The sequence below is a fragment of the Salminus brasiliensis genome, chromosome 24 (assembly GCF_030463535.1).
Source record: "Salminus brasiliensis chromosome 24, fSalBra1.hap2, whole genome shotgun sequence".
NCBI classification, from domain to species: domain Eukaryota; kingdom Metazoa; phylum Chordata; class Actinopteri; order Characiformes; family Bryconidae; genus Salminus; species Salminus brasiliensis.
In genome coordinates, this window is record NC_132901.1 from 25,578,706 (window position 1) to 25,601,161 (window position 22,456).

Genomic DNA, 22,456 nt, shown 5'->3' on the forward strand with positions numbered 1-22,456 from the left:
TATATTTATTGTATTTTCTTTTTATTATTCATTTTACACATTGGCGTAGTAGTAGTAGTATCTATTGTTGTATATTATTAACGTCATCATCATTAGTAGTAGTACTAGTAGTAGTATCTATTGTTGTATATTGTCAGTATCCTCATCATCATCATTATTATTATTATTATTATTATTATTATCAGTAGTAGTAGTAGTAGTATCTATTGTTGTATATTGTCAGTATCCTCATCATCATCATCATCATCATTATTTTTATTATTATTATTATTAGTAGTAGTAGTAGTATCTATTGTTGTATATTGTCAGTATCCTCATCATCATCATCATCATTATTATTATTATTAGTAGTAGTAGTAGTAGTAGTAGTAGCAGTATTTTAGTCATTATTGTTATAATTAGTAGTAGTAGTATTTATTGTTTATTATTTGTAGTAGTAGTAGTAATAATAATAATATTATTATTGTTAATCATTAATAATATTATAATAACAGAAATATGATGGCACAACATATGTGGCTCATATTGCGCGCCCCCCCCCCATTCCTAATATATCCCACATGTATTATCTGTATGTAACTATCTATAAGTACTAATAAAACTGTTTATGCCTCTGCTATTAGTTACATACATTTACATATATTTAATATTTTTAATAGCTTCAGAGAAAATAGAAAAACAATGTTCTGTGTGTGTGTTTTATTTGTTTTATTTATATATATATATATATATATATATATATATATATATATATATATATATATATATATATATATATATATATAATTTTCTATTAACTCATAAAGATAAATCTGGGGGTTTAAGAATCGTTTCATTCAAATTTAATTGTTTTTATTTGTTTAATATTAGTTACATCTCAGAATAAATGCATAGACAACTACAAAACTCAGCATTGTGCAAATACTCAACCACCATGGATATTTTAGCTGATGACAATTTTAAAGCATAATCAGTTCTATGACTCTTCTAGCATTGTGCTAACTCTCAACACATTCATGGGCTCCTTTTAGCATCTGAGGCTATACAAAAAACAGGAAGAGGCTGTAGAACCAGCTCCTCCTACCTCCAACAGTTAGCACCGTCCACAATGCCATTGAGCAATGTCTGTTAAGGGGAACTGTGGAAGTCGTGGCAAAATCTTGCACAAGCATGAGTCACCTAATGTAACCTATCCTGCGGCCTTGTCATGAAATACCTTTTCTGAAGAAAGGAAAATAACTAGGAATGTAATTTCACCAAAGGTACCCAAACATTTGCCTGCAGTGGGATAATTACAAAAACTTAAATGCAATATTTTACAAGTAGGTTGGTCCTGTTTCTGAGGTTTCCCAGGTCAGAAAACACACACACACACACACACACACACACACACACACACAGTGTGTAAATTGATCTGTTTTGCATTGATTAGGTCTGTCTGTGGCAGCTCCTGAAGAAGCTCATCTGTATGAAAATGAAATAAGCCTGTTCCTGTCGCGGCACCTATGCTAAGTCCACCCTCAGCAGGCGGCTCCATATTCTTCTCGTCTGGCACCGTGGCCCTGTTCTGTACGGCTTGCCTTTGAACGGCCAGGCCTGAAAACAGTATTGATGTCAGGATCAGTTAGGCAGAGTTTGAAGAGCAGAGCTGGCTAATGACTGGTCTCTCTCTGTGCGGCTCCTTCTCTCTCGTCTGTTTACAGACCCGCCTCACCCAGGGCAGCAGGGCTGGGGATGATGAACAGGGGTGGAAGATATTTATCAGGGGCAGATCGACTGTGTGCAGATTATGAACTAAATGAAATGAGTCTTAATTAAATACGTCTGCTCTAGTCTTCTCTGCTCAAGTGGCTCCTGAAATCTACTAATTAATGTTAAATATTTACTTAATATAATGTGAATGGTTGTGCTTTTTAACCAGTGATCTGAACCGTTAACTGATGTACAGATTAATATATAATTCAAACATTTAACTAATGTTATAAATAATCATTTATTTAATAAATAATCATAAATGAATGTACAAAATAATCAATAATCCAATCTTTACCTAATATAATTAATCAAACTACTTTCATTTATTTAATTAAATGTATGAAATGATCAATAATCCAAACCTTTAATACAACAATTTAATTAATCTAAACTTGTAAAGTAATTGACCATTTAAAAACAATCAAAACAAATGTACCAATTAATCAATCATCTAAATGTTTAATTAATATATTGACTGATTAATAAATCAAATGTGTAACTATTGTAACAATTAATCAATTATCTAAATGTTTAACTAATTGTTTAATTAGGAAATCTAATCTTTAATTTACCAATTAATCAATAATCCAGAACTTTATCAAATCTATTGATTAGTCAATAAATCAACCTTTTCCTAATTTACCAATTAATCAATAATCCATAGCTTTTATTTACAGTTCATTTGTGGGCAATACTGTATTTTCATATAGTGATTTAACCCATTTGGGCCCAATAGCTACTTTTTTTACTAGACTCTTTTAGCTCATCACTACAGCCTTTTATACAGACAGTGGGTAGCAAGCAGAAAAAGAAGGAAAATATCATATTTATTATTATTATTATTATTAAACTTTTATTAAACTTTTTTTTTTGGTAAATGCACAACTTAACTTTTAAACTTGTTCATCTGAACTGATTTTTAATTATTATTTATTTTTTTAATTATATTATTAATCTGTGGTTTTGTTAAATATCAGTAAATGATATAAACATGATTTGGGTAAAATACAGAGCAGCGTTTGTTGTTGTTGATCAAGTTAAAGACTGGTCATCACTTTTGCCCAGAAATACTCATCTGTGCATCTCTAACATTACACCACCAGTCCACTGACCGTGATCTCCATTACCATTGGTTTGCACCAGATCCTCTTCATTAACTCCATCTTTTCACTCCCTCACTCTCAGCTGGTTAAAGCCTCACCCAGCTATCTGTGCTCCATCACCACGGCTGATCTAGCTCACCTCAGTGTGGCCCAGGCCATCAAGTCACCTTCTTTCCCTCTCTCTCTCTTTCTCCTGGGTGTGCAGAACTCCACATGTGTGTGTTCAGGCCCAGACTGCAGGGAGCAGAGGGGACCATGCAACCCGTCTCCCTGTCTGAACCGCGGCAGCTGCATGGCGAGAGGAGACCAGTACTACTGCAGGTAGGCGTACCTTCTGTACCTCCTGTACCTACTGTGATGTGCTGGTTAATTTCTTGGCCTCCTCTCACAGGAGCTTAGTGTTTACAGTTACTGTTTAAGCTTTCAGTAAAGGACAGGAGATCTTCTAACCAACCGGTCAACAGCTTTTCAATAAGAAATTCTTATTGTTTTTTGCTGTTATTATATTTATATGTCATATTTACTGAAAATTGAAAGTTTGGAATAACTGTTACAGAGTTCAGAAAGAATGTTAGATGATTGTATATTTACTGAGAAAGCAGCGTAACATCTAGAATGTTACATTTATCCATCTATCTATCTATCTATATATATATGTATGTATGTATGTATGTATGTATGTGTATATATATATGTATGTATGTATGTGTATATATATATATATATATATATATATATATATATATATGTGTGTGTGTGTGTGTGTGTGTGTGTGTGTGTGTGTGTGTGTATATATGTATGTATATATATATATATACACACTAATAAAAAATATAATAAAATAACTAAGACAGACTACTAATAACTAAAATAATTGAGACAGATAACTTAACTTAAAGTTAGTTTTATAAATAAATTATAATAGTGTGATAAAAACATATTATATAAAAAAAATATATAAAATGTATTATATAAAAATATATACAAAAATATAAAATTATAATAATAATAAAATAAATAATGTATAATGAAATAACTACATTTTGAGGCATATAACTTAAAGTTAGTGTTTTATAAATAAGTTATAATAGTATAATTACAATTTTTATATATATATATATATATATATATATATATATATATATATATATATGTATGTATGTATGTGTGTATATATATATATATATATATATATATATATATATATATATATATATATATGTATATATATATATATATATATATATATATATATATATATATATATATGTATATATATACATATGTATATATATATATATATATATATATATATATATATATATATGTATATATATATATGTATATATGTATATGTATATATATATTATAAAAATATATAATAAAATAGCTCAATTTTGAGGCAGAAAACTGAACTTAAAGTTAGTGTTTTTATAAATAAATTATAATAGTATAATTCTATTATATATATTATGCAGAACGTCTTACAGTTCACAGTCTAAAATTGTCTTGGGTATGATTTTTATCTATTCTACTTTATCCTTTTTATTGTTGTATAGTAATCCTAAAGCAGAAACTATTGCAAATCAACTGTTTGGCATATCTCGTGAAGTCCCACAGGGCTCTCTTTTGGGGCCTATAAAATTCATGTTATTGAATTATGTAGTTATGATAGTAATATAATTAAGGGTGGGTTTAAATACAGGGTCTGAGGGGTTAATAAGATGAGTGATTCCAAATTTTAAACTATACTAAAAGTATAGTTCAGTTGACTACAGTTTAGGCCAGTAGGTCATTTAACAATTACGGACCTTTACTGGCGTTTTCTTCTGACCTTAATTATTTATTATATACATCAATAATTACATACACATTTATTATTTATATAGTTTTTCTCCCATATCATCTCTTTACTATTGCATAGCTTCAAATTCTCAGTTCTACCTGCAGATGTGTTTAATGGTCACATTTCTGACAAGTAAATGATCTTCTTTTCACTTTAATAGTATTAACGTCTCACCTGTACGTTTTGCTCATAAGACTCTGAAAAGATACAGTATAACCACAACTCAATATCCCTACAGGTACGAAAAGGGAGCTTTTGTCCCCCGTCATGTGACAGTATTTGAATGGCTTTTTACTGATAACGAGAGGCGAAATGACAAAGAATGGTGCTTTATTAGCTCTCGCCGAGGCTGGTGGATTCTGAGGGGCTTTTTAGAGCTATTGCTTCGCTTATCTCCTGCTGTACATCTCTCAGGGCCATAATGGCAAAGATCACTCCAGTCCATAAATTCAAACAGCCTCTCAGACTGAACGACAATCGGAAGAGATGGAGTGAAAAAAAGTGAATTAAAAACCCTGAGAGAGGTAAAGGATGACAGGGGGGGATTAATGAGGAGGGTGTGTGTGTGTGTGTGTGTGTGTGTGTGTGTGTGTGTGTGTGTGTGTGTGTGTGTGTGTGTGTGTGTGTGTGTGTGTGTGTGTGTGTGTGAGAGAGAGAGAGTTTATACAGTCATCATCGTTTGTGGCAGGCGAGAAGAATGACATTTTTAATGTAAAGCAGCAGAGAGTTATCATAGTAGGACCTTTACTGTTAAGGAGAAAAGTACTGAGCTCTTTGCTGGGATGTGAACCGATGGCCTCCTCACACTTGATGAACAGCAGTTAGACCGTAGGGCCGGTCTAGAGCTGTGAAATTTACACCACATACGAACATTCCCTTCTTTCTCAGACACAGAAATGTACACAGCTTTACGGCTCTAAAGTGGAGCGACTGTCTAACTGCCTGCTTATCAAGAGGCTCAAGAGATCATGGATTTAAATCGACCCTTCAACACAAATGTGAGGCCAACATAGAACCTGTGGACAAAATGGGCCCAATATGGGCATGTTAGCTTGGTTGCTTCCAACAAATCGCCTTCAAGAACTGCCTAATAGATCCACCCTTTGACAGGAGCCTCTGTAGATGAAGATAATCAATGTTTTTCACTTCATCTGTCACTAGTACTAATGTTCTGGCTGATTGGCTCTATTATCTCCTGTATTTTGGCGTGCTAAATGGACTCTTAATTATCTGCCACTATTAATATTATCACTATTACCCATCATTACTCTGACCGTCACTGCCATGACTATATTAAGTTATACTGCATTATGATTATGAATATGTTGCACACCTGAGCAGTTTAGATGGTTTTGTGACTTTTATCAATAATTTATCAATAGTTCTGATCAGAGGAGGATGGGTTGGGTCCCTCTTATGAGTCTTAAATCCTCCCAAGGTTTCATTCTCCAGCTCCGAGGGACGTTTTCCTGCCACTGTGGTCCTTGGCTGCTCACTGGGGGTCTCAAATTTTGTCTTTTCATGTTGTTCATTTCTTGTTTTACTAATTACTGATTGTATAAAAGCTGCTTTGTGACATCAGTTGAAAAAGCACTATATAAATAAATTTAATTTACTATAAAACCAAACCTAAAATTTCTATTTTTATTTATATTAGACATTTCCATTTTTGTAATATTAAAGAATTTCTAATATGCAGTCATAATGCAAAAATTCTATGAACATGTCAGCATATCAACTGCAAATCAAGTGATTGACGTATCTCGCGGAGTCCCACAGGGCTCTCTTTTGGGGCCTATGAAATTCATGCTAGTTATGATTGTAATATAGCTATGAAGGGTGGGTTTAAATACAGGGTCTAAGGGGTTAATAAGACAAGTGATTTCCAACTTACTAAAAGTGTAGTTCAGTTGACTACAGATTAAAAATTTCTTTTTTAAATTTCTATTTTTATATATATTATTCATTTCCACTTTTGTAATATTAAAGAATTTCTAATATACAGTCATAATGCAATAATTCTCTGAACATGTCAGCATATCAAATAATGGTTTGTGGTTCGTCATTTTTGTTCTGTTATGTCTAAAGCAATCAAACTGAAGTTGTCTGGTGTTCTGAAGCTCACCCCTGTGGCGTAACCCAGTGAAATCTCTGCATGCAAACAGGACTCAACATAATGCCAAACCTAATGCCAACCCTAATGCCATCTCTGTGCAGATGCCTCAGAGGCTTTTCCGGGAAGAACTGCGAAGCTATAATTGACTACTGCAGGCTGCTGTCTGTTAACTGCTCCAATGAAGGATCGTGCCTCAGCCTAATTGGCGGATATAATGTAAGTAACCTAATATGGGCGTCAACTAATGAAATACTTGCGAAGAAACAGGACGAAAAGTCTTACTGTACATGTGCTGAACTGGGCACCATGTAGGGAGGGTTGATGCTGGAAGGCTGTTTCTGTGGAGAGAGAGAAAAAGAGGATGATGGTAATTCGATTGTTGCTGCTCTTCCAGGTGCTAGAAAATGCTTTTGGGGAAATGCACTGTGTGTTAGAACTTCATTACTCTGGGTGGTTTGGCGAGGTTAATGATGTCATGGCCTCTGTTACAGTAGAACAGTAATGTACAGTGACATGCAAAAGTTTTTGGACACCCCTGGTACAATTGTTAAGTCTGTAGAAGCCGAAACAATCGTCTTGACACATATTATTTAGCAGTGTACACCATGCAGAAGTTTTGCCCCCCCTGGAGATTTGGGCCCTCAGATCTGTTTTACATTTACGGCATTTAGCAGAGCCTCTTACAAAAGAGCTTCACTGTTTACCCAAGCATAACCTCAGACTAAAAATTCAAAGACCCTCTAATCTTAGGCTCTACTAAGCACAAGTCAACATGGAGACCATAGTACTCTTCTCTTCGCCTGAGTATTCTCAGAAGAGGAGGGTCTTCAGTCTGGGTTTGAAGACAGCGAGCGTTGGACTCTGCTGTTCGGACACCCAGGGGACGTTCGTTCCACCACTTCGGTGCAGGACAGAAAAAAGTCTGGACACTCGTCTTCCGTGGGTCGAGCCGAGCCATACTTGAAGCTGAAAGGGCTCTTTGTGCCGATCTGCTTTTGACCGTCGCCATCAAGTACTGATATTTTATCTTGGTTTAAATGAGCCACTCAAACCATTTACAAATTACTTAGCCAGACCGCCTCTGGCAAAACCAATCCCACTTGAATAGGACAAGCTTAGTACTGCATATAACCGGAACAAGAAAGGACCCAAAGCACAGCCTTGAGGGACACCACTAGTCACTGGTTAAAACTTCAGAAAATATGAACCCAAACTTTACTTTCTAAACCTTCCCAAAGGCACAAGATGTTCAATCTTTATAGGAATTTGCTAAATAATTATTTGTTTATTATTCTGTATACATTTTTATTACTAATAATTAATCCAAATTTAGTTCAAAATTTAATTAATCACCCATAATATCACTGTCACAGAAAAAATGTTTTTTGACTTAATATGGACCTGGAAAGTATTTTAACCTTGACTTCCATTTATGTTAGGAAAATATCTCTTTAAACATATTATATTATATTATATTTTCTTTATTTTAAGAGTATCTGGCATTATCTGAAGAGCAGTTTTTGTTTTGTTTGTTTGTTTGTTTTGGGCTCCTTTAATTTAAATCCTAATTTAATGCTTATGTGAATGTCCAGATTATGACTTTTCTATCTGAGGTACATCTGGAAAATTCCACGAAGATTTTATCCACTCAAACCATTTACAAATTACTTCTACAAACTACAATTTAATGCTGCAAATATTACTGTAAAATCAGGCAGTCACAAAAAAGGCTGTGAGATTGTGGTAGATTTCGGACGTAAGGGTTGCTGTAATTGAAAAAAAAACACGACTCATGATTTAGACAACAGCACTGTCTGATTCACTGAGTAAAAGCCCATTTGTCAGTCTCCCAGAGCCGTGGGAAACGCACTGTGCAGATCCTAAGAGTTATATCTCCCTCCCATCGTAACTCGGAGCTTCATCGCTCGGTCGGCCCACTTGCCCTCATCCAGACGCATCAATGATTTGCCAAATAATGCGCCTTGATAAGACCAAACTGCATTGTGCCCTGACAGCTGATACATATCTACTCAAGTCTTCATTTATAACAATTTTGGCTGTATCAGTTTTGCCATTGTCATGTTAGTGGCTGCGCTCTGTGATTTATGCGCGTGTCCTGGAGTCCTAGTCAAACTCCTCAATTTTAATATCATCTTACTGTCATTTTCCCTGCCTCATCTGCTCTGTTGAATGATGTGCCAAAAGCCTCTCGCATGCAGGCCATGGATATTTCAGTTCGTATTTGCTATGGATCAGACGAAGACAGGTGCTTTATTTCCATTGATTTCTGTGGATGCGATTCGTTAAACAGTGAGGACGTCTCGAGCTGTATACTGCTGGATCATGTGAACTGGGTGTCTGGATGGGAATCTGTATTTGCACATGTAAATTTGATGTCCTTTAAACCCCTTTTAAATCTCTAGGAAAAACACACTGATGCAATGGTTCTTGATTCTAAAGAATTCTGAAGTGGTCGCCCATGAATAAAATATACACACACTTCTACATCAACACAATTACTTTCTCTCCATTTATTTGTTTTGGCAAGAATTGTGTTTATTTATCCTTGTATTCCAGATTGCCTAAACGGAGGGGCGTAATTAATGGGGTTGTAATAAAGGTTCATTTTTACTAGATATTAAATCATGTCTAGCCCAAACGTGTAGGCCTCGGTTTAGGCCTCGGTTTAGGCCTCTGCTTTAGGCCTCGGTTTTATTCATTTGTAACCACTTGATATAAAATCAAAACACCAGTTTTTGTGGTGTAAGGCATTATCTCTTAACACAGCAAGGCTTATTACACACTATTACTGAGTAATTACAGGAACCTATGTACAAACCGGTGGGGCTATTCTTTGGTAATAACACAAACACTGTATAAGACTGTATAGCACTGTAATAACACTTAATAATAATAACAAATGGTGGACGCTAGGCATTTTAAGGGGTTAACCTCTTACCAAAAATGCTTATTACACACTAAGGTGTATTACTGAGTAATTACAGGGACCTCTGTATAAACAGGTGGGGCTATTCTTTGGTAATAACACAAACACTGTATAACACTGTAATAACACTTAATAATAATAATAATAATAATAATAACAAACGGTGGACCCTAGGCATTTTAAGGGGTTAACCTCTTAACATAAAAATACTTATTACACACTAAGGTGTATTATTGAGTAATTACAGGGATCTCTGTAGTTACTGAGCTGTTTTTTGGTAACAGCAATGTATAATAATTTAATAATAATACATTTCGGCCCGCCAGCAGGCCATAGGCCTCTTAAGGGGTTGTAGCTGGGCATGTAACTGGGATCACATTCATCACCTTCTTTCAATTGAATATTCACCTGGATGATGTTTGTGGGAATGGTGTTGAATTGGCTGTCATTTGAAATCTCTGTAATCACCAGCAGTTCTAAACTTTCAGATGAAAGAGATGCATCCTGACATGCATATTGTCCAGTATTACTGTTTCAGACATTGCTTATATTGGAGAAAGAGGTCCTGGCTGCTTAACAAAAGGAATTCCCAAACCAGGTGTTGATCTGAGGAGAACTCCAAATTATACTAGACTCCATGAGGAGAACTTTGAAGATGTTCTAATGATGAACACCGTGATGGAGAACCTCCACCACCTTCTGTAGGTGTTATTATTAGTGTTTATTCTAATATCAGTAGACTTAAATGCTTTGCACAGTACATGTATGAATGGCTCAATTGTCCAATGAATTGTCCTTTAAAGCTCTAAATTTCAATGATAAGATAATATTAATATTAAAGTCACCCAGCCTGAAATGCTGAGGATATCCTGACAAAACACCTTAAGGTTTGTAAACAAGCTCATATGTCAGCTGACCTGAACACGGTGGTTCCCACATTTGGCCGTCTGAGAGGCGGTGTATGGACTTCTAGAAAATGACTATCCATCTTCCGGGTGATTTAAGACTTCACTTCACCTCAAGTACTCCAAGTACTCAACTTTGGCAATTTAGCTTAACGACTAGTAAGACAGGCAGATGTGTGAAATGCCCACTGATCCAAGACCTCTGATAAATGCATGAGAACTTTCACATTACTCATGAGAGCAGCGAGTGGGCACCCAGAGTGGCCGAAGAGCAGGTTACCTAAGGTTGGCTTGCTGTTCTAAAATGAAAACTTTTTAAAATTGCAGTCATAACCAGGATGTTTGAAGCACTCCAAAATAATTGTGCTCTTATGAAAAAGGAGGTTCAAGAGTTTTACAGTGAAGGAAAACATTTTGTATAGAGACCACCTTAATTTCTGCTGATTAGGAACAGTTTGCCATGTGAGCTATTTATTAAAATAATTTTACAGATACATCCACAGGAATATGGTGATTGGTTATTGGTCACATTTTTGTATGCAATTGAATTTTTTGTTTTAATAATTAAGTTTTAATAATTTTTAAATGGTTATTATTATGAAATTTTTAAGTTGGGGTATCGTTTTGTACTGTAAAAATAGTTTTAACAACTTAACCAAGCATTTGTTTTTCAACTAACATTATATATGCAATATTTATAAAGCCATCGGCTAATGATTGGCTAAAAGGAGTGATTGCCGTGGCCAAAGGCCATAGTGTGAAGAAAGTAGCTGAATCTGCAGGTGTATGGCAGCTGACGGTCATACGGGTCTACCAGCAGTGGCAGAAATCCCAGCCTACAGGAACATTCTCCTCAGTATTGTGGCTTAAAGACGAAACTGATGGACAGGAGGCGTATGGGGTATGTTTTGCATCCTGTGAATGAAAATCGAATTACTCTTAGAAGTCAGCGCAGGCCCTTCACAACAGACAGCCGGATGTTTAATTATAGAAAATTACTGTAATTTTACATAACTGGATGTCATTTAGGAAAGCAGAAAATTACTGTATTAAAACTTTATATTTTTCTGTTAAAAAGAAATGTATATTACTTACGAAGAATATAACGTATTAAAATATGAATAGACTTTAAATAACAATTGACTTAATTTACTGGGTTTTGTTTACAGTTATCAAAAAAAATCTACTTTGAATATGAATATATATATATATATATATGTGTGTGTGTGTGTGTGTGTGTGTGTGTTATTTATCATAAAAGTAGGATTTTTGCAGTATGTTTAATTTTGCTGACAAACAAACAAACTTTTGTAAGAAATTAAAGTTGAATTACTTTTTCGTTTTCACTGAGAACATGTGTATAAACTATGCCACGGATTCTGCAGCCTGACTTGGCAAGCTACATCAGATCATCTGCATTATTTCAGTCTGACATACACTGACCTATAAAGTCAGTTGTCATAATTTTCTATGTCATTTCATCCCTGAAAATGTCACGCCATGACCTAATGCCAGACAACAAACAAATGAGTTTTGACAAAAGTGTCAGCTTGACGGCGTCTACTTGTACATGTGTACTGGAAAAAGCCTTTATGTAGTATTTACATTTACATACTCAGAAAATACTCTTAGATCGTTGGCATATATTAGCAAGGCCCCAAAGATCTCTCCAAGCTTGGATACCTTTAAATGCAGACGTCAGTCTGGAGACACAATATTCCACATACTCTACTCTTCACCCAAGTACTCTCAGAAGAGGAGGGTCTTCAGTCTGGGTTTGAAGACAGCGAGTGTTTGACTGCAGGACAGAGCTGAGCCGTACTTGAAGCTGGAAGGGCTCTTGGTGCAGATGGACTTTTGACCATCACCATCAAGTACAGAGATGCTGGTCCACTCCTGGCTTTGTAGGCCAACGTCATGACCGCTTCATAGAAGATACATAGAGGAAGGTGGAGCAGGTATGGTGTGATGGTATGTTGTAGGCTGAACCACAGCACTGGCCTAAGTCTTTGTAATGCTCTACTTATGTGTCATGTAGTCTTACAAGCAGTGCCATACAGTAAGGCATTACCAAGATTTAGGCCTGTACTGTGGTTTGGCCTCCACCTTTCTCCATGTATTGGTATATTAGCCAGCTCATTTCTCCCCCCCCCCTCGCTTTATGAATTGAGCTGTCATGATGTCTTTGTTTGATGGTCATATATTTCTCTGCAGATTACTCTCCATCAGCTGTGATCTGATAGGTTTGTTGAATCAGTGCTTAGACTGTAGGCTGCTGGTGGGCTTGCTCCTAATTAACATCAGCCATAATCAAAACATTGACACTGTTCAGGGCAAATGAACCGCACCACTGCGATTTCTTCATCCTCGACGTCAGGCGAAAATGAGGCCATTTGTCAGGTTAATTCAGACCAATGATGTTTCAGTTTTCTGCAACTTTTACAGCATAGATGCTCCCAAAACTCCCAAAGTTGCAGGAGCAGTTCAGGCGGCGTTGGGCAGATAGTCCACCTAAATGAAAGCTTTTCAGCGTAGAAGCCGAAAGTTGAAACGGCTTTTCATCATTTGCATCAGGCGTTTAATATTCAGAGCCCCTCACTTTGAAACATTGTGCACTGAGCTAAATTTGAATCAAATACATCATTCAGCTATCCAGCAATCCATCCATCACCCATCCATCGATCATTCATTTATCCATCTAGCTAGCAGCTATTCATCCATCCACCCAGCTTTCCACTTCCATTCAATCTCTATCTATGTATTCATTATTTATTATATTTCATTAATTAATCATCCATCCATTCACATATCCATCATTCTTTGAGAACTCTAGCTATCTATTTGTCATCCATCAATTCATCCATTCAATCTGTTCCTCCATCCTTCCCCCATCCATCCATTCATTCATTCAGCTATCCAGCAATCCATCATTCATCCATCAATCGTTCATTTATTCATCTAGCTATCAGCTATTCATCCATCCACCCATCCATCAATTCGCCCATTCATCCGTCCATCCCTAAAACTCTAGCTATCAATTTGTTCATAGCATTCAATTTGTTCCTCCATCCTTCTACCCATCCATCCATTCCTCCATCCAACCATCAATCTCTCCAGTTATCTGTGTATCCATTCATTAATCCATCATCCACCCATTCATCCCTCCATCCATCTATCCATCATTTATTCAGCTACCCTTTCCATCATCCATCCATTCATCCATTTGTCCAATTAGCTATTCATCCAATCTTCCATCCATCTGTTCATACATCCAATCCAATCATCAATCTACTCCTCCATCCATCCATCCAGCCATCCATCCATTCCTCCATCCAACCATCAATCTCTCCAATGATCTGTGTATCCATTCATTAATCCATCATCCACCCATTCATCCCTCCATCCATCTATCCATCATTTATTCAGCTACCCTTTCCATCATCCATCCATTCATCCATTTGTCCAATTAGCTATTCATCCAATCTTCCATCCATCTGTTCATACATCCAATCCAATCATCAATCTACTCCTCCATCCATCCATCCAGCCATCCATCCATTCCTCCATCCAACCATCAATCTCTCCAATGATCTATGTATCCATTCATTAATCCATCATCCACCCATTCATCCCTCCATCATTCTATCCATCATTTATTCAGCTACCCTTTCCATCATTCATCCATTTGTTCATTCAACTATCAGCTATTCATCCATCTTTCCATCCATCTGTTCATACATCCAATCCAATCATCAATCTACTCCTCCATCCATCCATCCAGCCATCCATCCATTCCTCCATCCAACCATCAATCTCTCCAATGATCTATGTATCCATTCATTAATCCATCATCCACCCATTCATTCATCCATCCATCTATCCATCATTTATTCAGCTACCCTTTCCATCATCCATCCATTCATCCAATTGTCCAATCAGCTATTCATCCATCCTTCCATCCATCTGTTCATACATCCCATCCAATCATCAATCTGCTCCTCCATTCAACCAGCCATCCATGTGTTCCTCCACCCAACTATCTATTAACTCTAACTACTTATTTATCAATTTGACGTCCATTGTTTCATCAAATCAGTCTGTTCCTACATCCTTACATCTGTTCCTCCATCCAACCATCAATCTCCAACTATTTATGGGTGCATCCATTAATCCATCATCCACCCATTCATCCCTCCATCATTCTATCCATCATTTATTCAGCTACCCTTTCCATCATTCATCCATTTGTTCATTCAACTATCAGCTATTCATCCATCTTTCCATCCATCTGTTCATACATCCCATCCAATCATCAATCTGCTCCTCCATCCATCCAGCCATCCATGTGTTCCTCCATCCAACTATCTATTATCTCCAACTACTTATGTATCCTTTAATTAATCTATCATCCACCCATTCATCCCTCCATCCATCTATCCATCATTCATTCAGCTGTCCTTTCCGTCATCCATCCATTCATCCATTTGTCCAATCAGCTATTCATCCATCCTTCCATCCATCTGTTCATACATCCCATCCAATCATCAATCTGCTCCTCCATCCATCCAGTCATCCATGTGTTTCTCCATCCAACTATCTATTATCTCCAACTACTTATGTATCCATTCATTACTTGACCTGATGGAAAACAAGTCTACAGCATCAGCAAATACTCAGATATTCTACACCTTCCCCCTGCAGCCAGTCAGTGAGGCAGTTCTGTTATCAGTGCAGCTAACCCTAAATCTCTCCTTTCACAGTGTCTCTGTGCTCCAGGGTGGACGGGGGAACTTTGCCAATATGTGGAGGACGCTTGCCTAATCTACCCAAACAGGTGCTTGAATGGAGCTACATGTGTCAGCATGAGTCAACCAACAGCACCCCCGCATTACACATGTGTCTGTCCCCCCGGCTACACAGGTAAACAGATTTGTGTCTTCTAAAAGCAGACAGCGTTCATGTTCCTTCCATGTTCCTAGACTTTAAATCTGCCTTACAATCATACAAAGTGCAAAACATTGCGTCTGGTGTCCATCGACATCGGGTCTAGGTTTTCTGACTAGCTGAGCTACATTACATGTTAAAATTGTTAAAAACCTTAAAAAAATGTAAATTGTATTAATACACTCTAAAATTATTCTTGAGCAAGTCCCCTCCCGCCACATGTGCTCCTTTAACTGTAAGGCAGAAGGTGCTACAGTGCTCAACCCAAGCAGATCAGAATTTGCCCTTTTAAAATTGATCGCAGTCATAGCAAAAAAACTCAACTCCAAAACCGCAACTTTACAGAAGAAGGAATGTTGAAACACTGGTCAAATCTTAGAAAAATAAACAGAGTGAACAGCACCGAGCATAATGGGTTAAACACCACATTAGACATAAAAAACAAACAAATAAATAAATGAATACAATACAATAATAATGTATAATTCATAATAATTTGAAACAATAATAGTTTGGAATCATTTAGAAATAATTTAGACTGTGAAAAAAAACAGTAATTATTTAGCCTACACATTTCCAACATGCAGGAAAGCACTTTTTTAACCCCAAACTTTAAAAAAATCAGGAAATTATCATCTGCTGCCATCATACCATGTGTTTTTAAGAGGTTGCTTGATACCATGATTATGTTAAACTAGGTTAACTAGGTCATTAGACCATGATACGCCTCCAGTCTTGACTGATGGACATCTACACTCCTAAAAAATATAGGTGCTACAAAAGGTTTTTTGAGCAAAGCCATTAAGAACCGCTTTATGTTCCATTAAGAACCATGTTGTAATAGAGATGTGTCTCAGTGTGACGAAGCTTTGGAAGGCTTGAAGAATCTTTACTTGATGTAAGGGTTCTGTTCCAAGTTCTTCACTCCAGACTCTACACCAGTAAGAGTCATTGGTCAAGACTCCTAACACTATTTTGGCCTACCTCTATAACACAAGTAAATGGCATCAATGTAAAGGTCATCTGTCTCTCCTCTGTTATTGGTGGATTCCTGAATCAGGCCCTGGCTCTTAAAGGTAATGGCGAGAGACGTGATGATTGGTTTATTGCACGTTGCGCCCAAAATAAACACACCCACGATTAATTAGGAGACTTAATACATGCCTTTTGTGGGTTTTGAGCCATACCAGGCAAACTTTTCCAGTTATGACCGCAACGACACACAGACAGGCCCTAAATCATGCTGGGCGGTGTTCAGTTTACGGCTCTCCAACAGATGGCTATGGTAGGGCCCCTAGTCTAAACTGATGAACTGTGCTACAAATGGTTTATTTGAGCCATGCCATAGAAGAACCATACCATGCTGTAATAGAGACCCTGGTCAAGCTGGAGAAACCTAAACAGAGCAAACAGCAAGTTCACTTAAAAAGTTATAGTAGTTGCTTTACCTAAAGCGCACACATCCTCTAGAGATGATGCCACACTCTCAAAAAGCAGCATTGGAAGCACAGGAAGAGTGTACAGTAGATTCCCATTGAAACCTGGTACTCCTCAGCACTGTTCTTTCTGCTATCTACCGACCCTACATTTAAATTTTATTGCGTTTCCAACTCCCTGGCCGTGCCATCTGCTGCGAGTGTTGAATGAAAGCCAGGGCCTCTGTTCTTCTCAAATGAGCCCTGTTGCCTAAAGCCATGCCTTTCCCGTTACTCATCTTTACACATTGCCTTTCCTAAGTGGATTATCCTGTAATTCGCTTCATCATGTCTGAAAAACAAAGGGCACGCAGAGGTCAGAGCCACATGTCATCGGTAAATCTAGCAAAGTAAACAAACCTCGGCGATGGCTCTCGCGCCGGTGAGGTCTGCGTGAGGGATTGTTTGTGTACGGCAAACACAAACAAACAAGGAGGAGCTTTTGAAATGCACACCTAGTCACGGTGACGGTGAGTGCTCCATATGCTCAGGATGGCTTCACTTCTGCATTGGCATGTTTTTAAAGCTGGGACATAATTCAGTGGTAGGTCGCTGAAGACTTCAGCAGAAGTCTCGAGAACTAGCGTTAGTGTTGGTGCCAGATAGCATAGGGCACCTTTAGAGGTCAGATGCAGCACGAGGCAGCATGGAGGAACCTGGGTCCTACCATTTAGCAAAAAAAAACAACATATGAAATTGCACAAATGAAATTCTTTGTAAATCTTGACAAGACACCAACATTTTTATTGTTTTTACAAACTTATTGGCATGGTTATATTAGGGCAATTTAGCACTTTGGGCTAAATTTGGACCAAATCAGCTGGACTAAACCCAGTCTATATTCAACCCCATCTCTTTTTTGGGTTAAAGAAAGACGTCCATGACTGGGCAACCAGATTTAGTCCAAAAAAAACCAACGTCCATCTGGTGCTGGGTGGGAGGCTGTCTAGCTTTTCTAGACATGTTGAAATGGTGGAACCAAAAGTTGAACAAAGGTTCTTTGTGGGGTTAACACTGGAGAATCGAGTTAACAGATCCAAACTACTCAGTCAGAACATCTCCAAAACATCAGGCTAGTCTTGTGGGGTCAGTAACTAGCGTTAGTGTTGGTGCCAGATAGCATAGGACACCTTTAGAGGTCAGAGGCCGCTCGAGGGGGACCCTATACGATCCTCGAAATCCTGCAAGTTGTGAGGTGGGACCTCCATGAGCATCAGTAAGCCTTAAGAACCCATGACCCTGTTGCTGGTTCACCAGTTTTGGTAGATACTGACCCCACAAGACCTGCCTGATGTTTTGGAGATGTTCTGACCCAGCCGTCACAGTTTTTAACAAGCCAAATCTCCAGTGCTAAACCCACAAAGAACCACTTTTGGTTCCACCATTTCAACATGCCTAGAAAAGCTAGATAGCCTCCCACCCAGCACCAGATGTTGTTTTTTTGGGGGGCTAAATCTGGTTGCCCAGTCATGGACGTCTTTCTTTAACCCGAAAAAGAGATGGGGTTGAAAACAGACTGGGTTTAGTCCAGCTGATTTGGTCCAAATTTAGCCTGAAGTTTGTCAAAACAATAAAAATGTTAGTGTCTTGTCAAGAATTCCATTTGAACCTTGGATCAATTGTGCAATTTCATATGATGTTTTTTTTGCTAAATGGTAGGACCCAGGTTCCTCCATGTATCACTTCTTACTATTTTCCCTGGATACAAACACTCAAGCAGTGAAGAACTGGGCTTTCTGGAGTCCTGGAATGTCACCATGCAGGAACACCTCCAAATGAGAAGGCGTTCTAATAGGAGAAGGTTTTTAGCCATGCTAGTGCTAAGTCGAAACAGTCACATGACAAAATTAACCAATCCTGCAACCCCACATGCGGCACCGGGAACCAGAGAAGACCAATTTCAGGAGGACCAGAGGTTTGTGCTGTGGGCTGCCTCCGGGGCTAGAAAAGAGCTTTTACACTATAGGGGGCGTGTCTGTGTGTCTTTGCTATTGTAACGACAGGACACCTTGCTCGGCTCAAAACGCACAAAAGCCATGTACGGAATCCCTTAATTAATCATAGGTGGGTGTGTTGGGCATAACGTGCAGTAATAAACCAATCAGTGTGTCTCTCACCATACCTTTAAGAGCCGGGTGCGGTCTGACTGACCTTGGCGGGTTGCTATTTCAGTGGTGTAAAGCGTGGGGGGGGTGTACGAGTGCTGGGTTGCACGCGCCTGTGTTGCAACGAACAACGAACGTCTGTCTAGGCTGTTTTCAGTCAGCGGAGCTCCTCCTGTGTTTTCCGTTGCCAAGATACACAGCAATACTCCAAAAACTGAACTGAACACCCCTCATTTCGAGACCATCGCGCCCATCAGAGTAGATATATTCATAAGCAGCGTTGCTGTTTAAATGAGGCAGGCGGAAGGCCTGAAAATAGACTGTTGGCAAGCATGAGTGTAAGATGGGGCCCCTAGTGTGAAAGCTCCAGAAGGTTAACCCAAGTCGTATGGTGCTGAGAACCTGGCAGTGCAGTTCTGCCATTACCGTCTTGCAGCAAACTTCAGAGGATTTCACTCTGGGCCGGTGTTTACAGTGTTTATGATTGAATTAGGAATTAAAAGTGCTGATCAGGGCAAATGAGGGTGCTCTATTGAGCCCTGTCGTTTCTGAAATGCTGATGAAACTGCAGAACTAGCTTCAGTCAGAAACACAAACGGCGCAGTTGGAGTAAGAAATGACTTTTCAGATAACTTGGAGCACAGTTCCCCGCATTACGCTGATTGTTTCCGAGCTCTGATGGAACTGCCTGAGAAGAGCATGAGAGTATGATTTATGATCTTTTCCGAATGCAGCAGGAAAAACATGCCATGCTCCATGTTCCGCCTTGTGGGAAGCTGGAATTGCTTTCATGATGGATGTAAGTGCATTATAAATAAGCTTCATATTACGACACACAAAACGCAACAAATTTACACACAAAGACGCGTTTCCTGACAAAAGCCTCTCGTCAGTCCCATATTTTCCACACCCAGCTGTCTTTTATCTTTTTTTACCCAACAGCGCTACATGCCATCTCCATTGCTGTTCATTAGTGTTTACCTTTTCATTCCATTCCAGTCGCAAATCTCTGTTGCCACAGTGATGAGACTCTTTCGTTTTTGACAGATGTAACAGAAATTCATCACTTGAAGATCTGGGGAAATTTTCCTCTGCGGAACCACGGACTAAGTCTAAAGAGCTGGTTTTTAATTCCAGCCGTGTCGGCCCTGCTTTTCTTTCTCTGGATCTCTCAGTGAATATCTTATTATTAGGACGTTACTGGCTGGCTACACGCCGTAGCCCAGGGCTCGATGTTTTATTTAGACTAGGATGCTGACGACATCTTCATTGATTAATGGCCTCTGATGTGTCAAAGTCTCCCAGGGCCGCCGCCGCCCCTCAGAGGACCGGAACCAAATATCGAGTTCTTTGAATACGATTAGCCTGAAAAAAGTTTGACGGAAAAAGCAGAAGCGATTGATCGATTGTCTCGAGATCAGGCTTTTGGTCAGTCATCTGGAGACTCTGCCCATCTGTACATGGGAGGTAAAATGCAGCCACTTTTTTATTTATTTATTTTTTGCTAGGTGGTTGCTGTGGTGTTGCTAAGTGATAACTCTGGTATTCCAAATGATTGATATGGTGTTGCTTAATAGTTTTAAGATGGATGCTGTTTTGTTTTTGGCTGGTTGCTATGGTATTTCAGGTGGTTGCTATAGTGTTGCTAAGTAATTGCTGTGGTATTCTAAATGGTTGATTATGGCATTGCTAAACAGTTTTAAGATGGATGGTATTTTGTTTTTGGCTGGTTGCTATGGTATTTCAGGTGGTTGCAATAGTATTCCTAAGCGTTTGCTATAGTATTTCAAATGGTTGATATAGTGTGGCTTAATAGTTTTAGGAATGATGCTCTAGTGTTCCTGGCGGTTGGTGTGGTTGATGTAATATCCCCAGGTAGTTGCTATGGTGTTTTTAAGTGGTTGTTATATGCATGCTAAAGTGTTGTTAGGTGGTTGCTGTGGCTTAGCCTAGTGCTTGGTAGTGTGTTGTGCAGTGCATGCCAGGCAGCTGCCATAGTGTACAAGGCGGTTGCTGTGGTATTGTCAAGTGGTTGTGGTTAGGGCATTGCTGAGTGCTTAATAAGCTGTTGCTTTAGTATAGCAAGTGGTTGCTGTGGTGTCTCGAGTGGCTGTGTGTTTTGAAGTAGTTAATGTGGGTGTTACTAGTGTATTTGTACCATAAGCTTTGGCACCACTTTAATTTCTATAACAAAAATACCTGTAGCTAAACAGAATACCTTAGTAATTACTTAGCAACACCATAGCAACCACCCAGCAAAAGGAAAATCACACAATTAAACCAATCAATGCATTGGAACGTGCTAATATAATAATAATTATAATAATAATAATAATAAATGTTTGTTTATTTTAATAAACATTATATCTGTCTCTTCACTTTCTCGGAGTAAATAGCTGCCCAGACTGACCGCTGAGGTCCCTTTTACCTGCGTCAGACCAGCTGCCACCCACCAGCCCGACCACCAGGCTTCCCCGCCACCTGTGTCAGACCAGCTGCACACCCTCCTGCCACTGCTACCTGCCTAATGACCATGTTAATCTGCCACTACTAATATCACCACCTTTTAACCAGCATTACTTTCATTACTCTGACCATCACTACTGTGATTATATTAAGTAATATTAATTTCATTATGATATTATGGGTCGGGCCCCCCTTGTGAGTCTTGGTTCCTCCAAAAGTTTCTTCATTGCCACTGTCGCCTTTGGCTGCTCATTAGGGGTCTTAGATTTTCATGTCTTCTTATGTTGTTGATTTCTTGTCTTTTACTTTATTACTGATTCTGTAAAGCTGCTTAGTGACAACGGCAGTTGTAAAAAGCACAATACACATAAATTTGATGTGATATTTAATTTGGTTTTTCAGATTGAGGACAATTCTCATTGCCTTACCCCTACTAGCACATAGCTGAAGCACTTCCAGTACTCCCGGAGGCTGCACGTGATCATACTGCCACAAATCTTTACAATCCTTTCCAATATAGTTAGTGAAGACGGCTGTCAAATTACAACTCATTGGCTCTTATGCTTTTAGCGCGGTAACCCAATAACGGCCTCGGGAACTGTAATGCAGATGAGCTCGTAACGTCGTTACAGCGGCCGTCTCCCTCATAAAAGGAGGCGAGGAAACCTCCACCTGGGCTCTGCCACACATTTCTCACTGGATAATCAAATGTCTGCTTGTTCAGCGTTCATATAGTTCCATATAAGAAGGCTGGAAGGATGGGACACCAGCAACACCATGGCATTCCCCCTGAC

At 38.4% G+C, this 22,456-nt stretch overlaps 1 protein-coding gene across 1 annotated transcript in view; it reads left to right on the top strand.

Moving 5' to 3' along the window:
* Positions 1-22,456, top strand: part of eys (eyes shut homolog) — a 334,776-nt gene that overhangs the window by 21,421 nt on the left and 290,899 nt on the right. Inside the window, exons 4-6 of the mRNA XM_072669909.1 lie at positions 3,064-3,179; positions 6,922-7,036; positions 15,433-15,592. Of these exons, the coding sequence (XP_072526010.1) occupies positions 3,064-3,179; positions 6,922-7,036; positions 15,433-15,592 (391 nt within the window). The remainder of the gene's footprint in view (positions 1-3,063; positions 3,180-6,921; positions 7,037-15,432; positions 15,593-22,456) is intronic.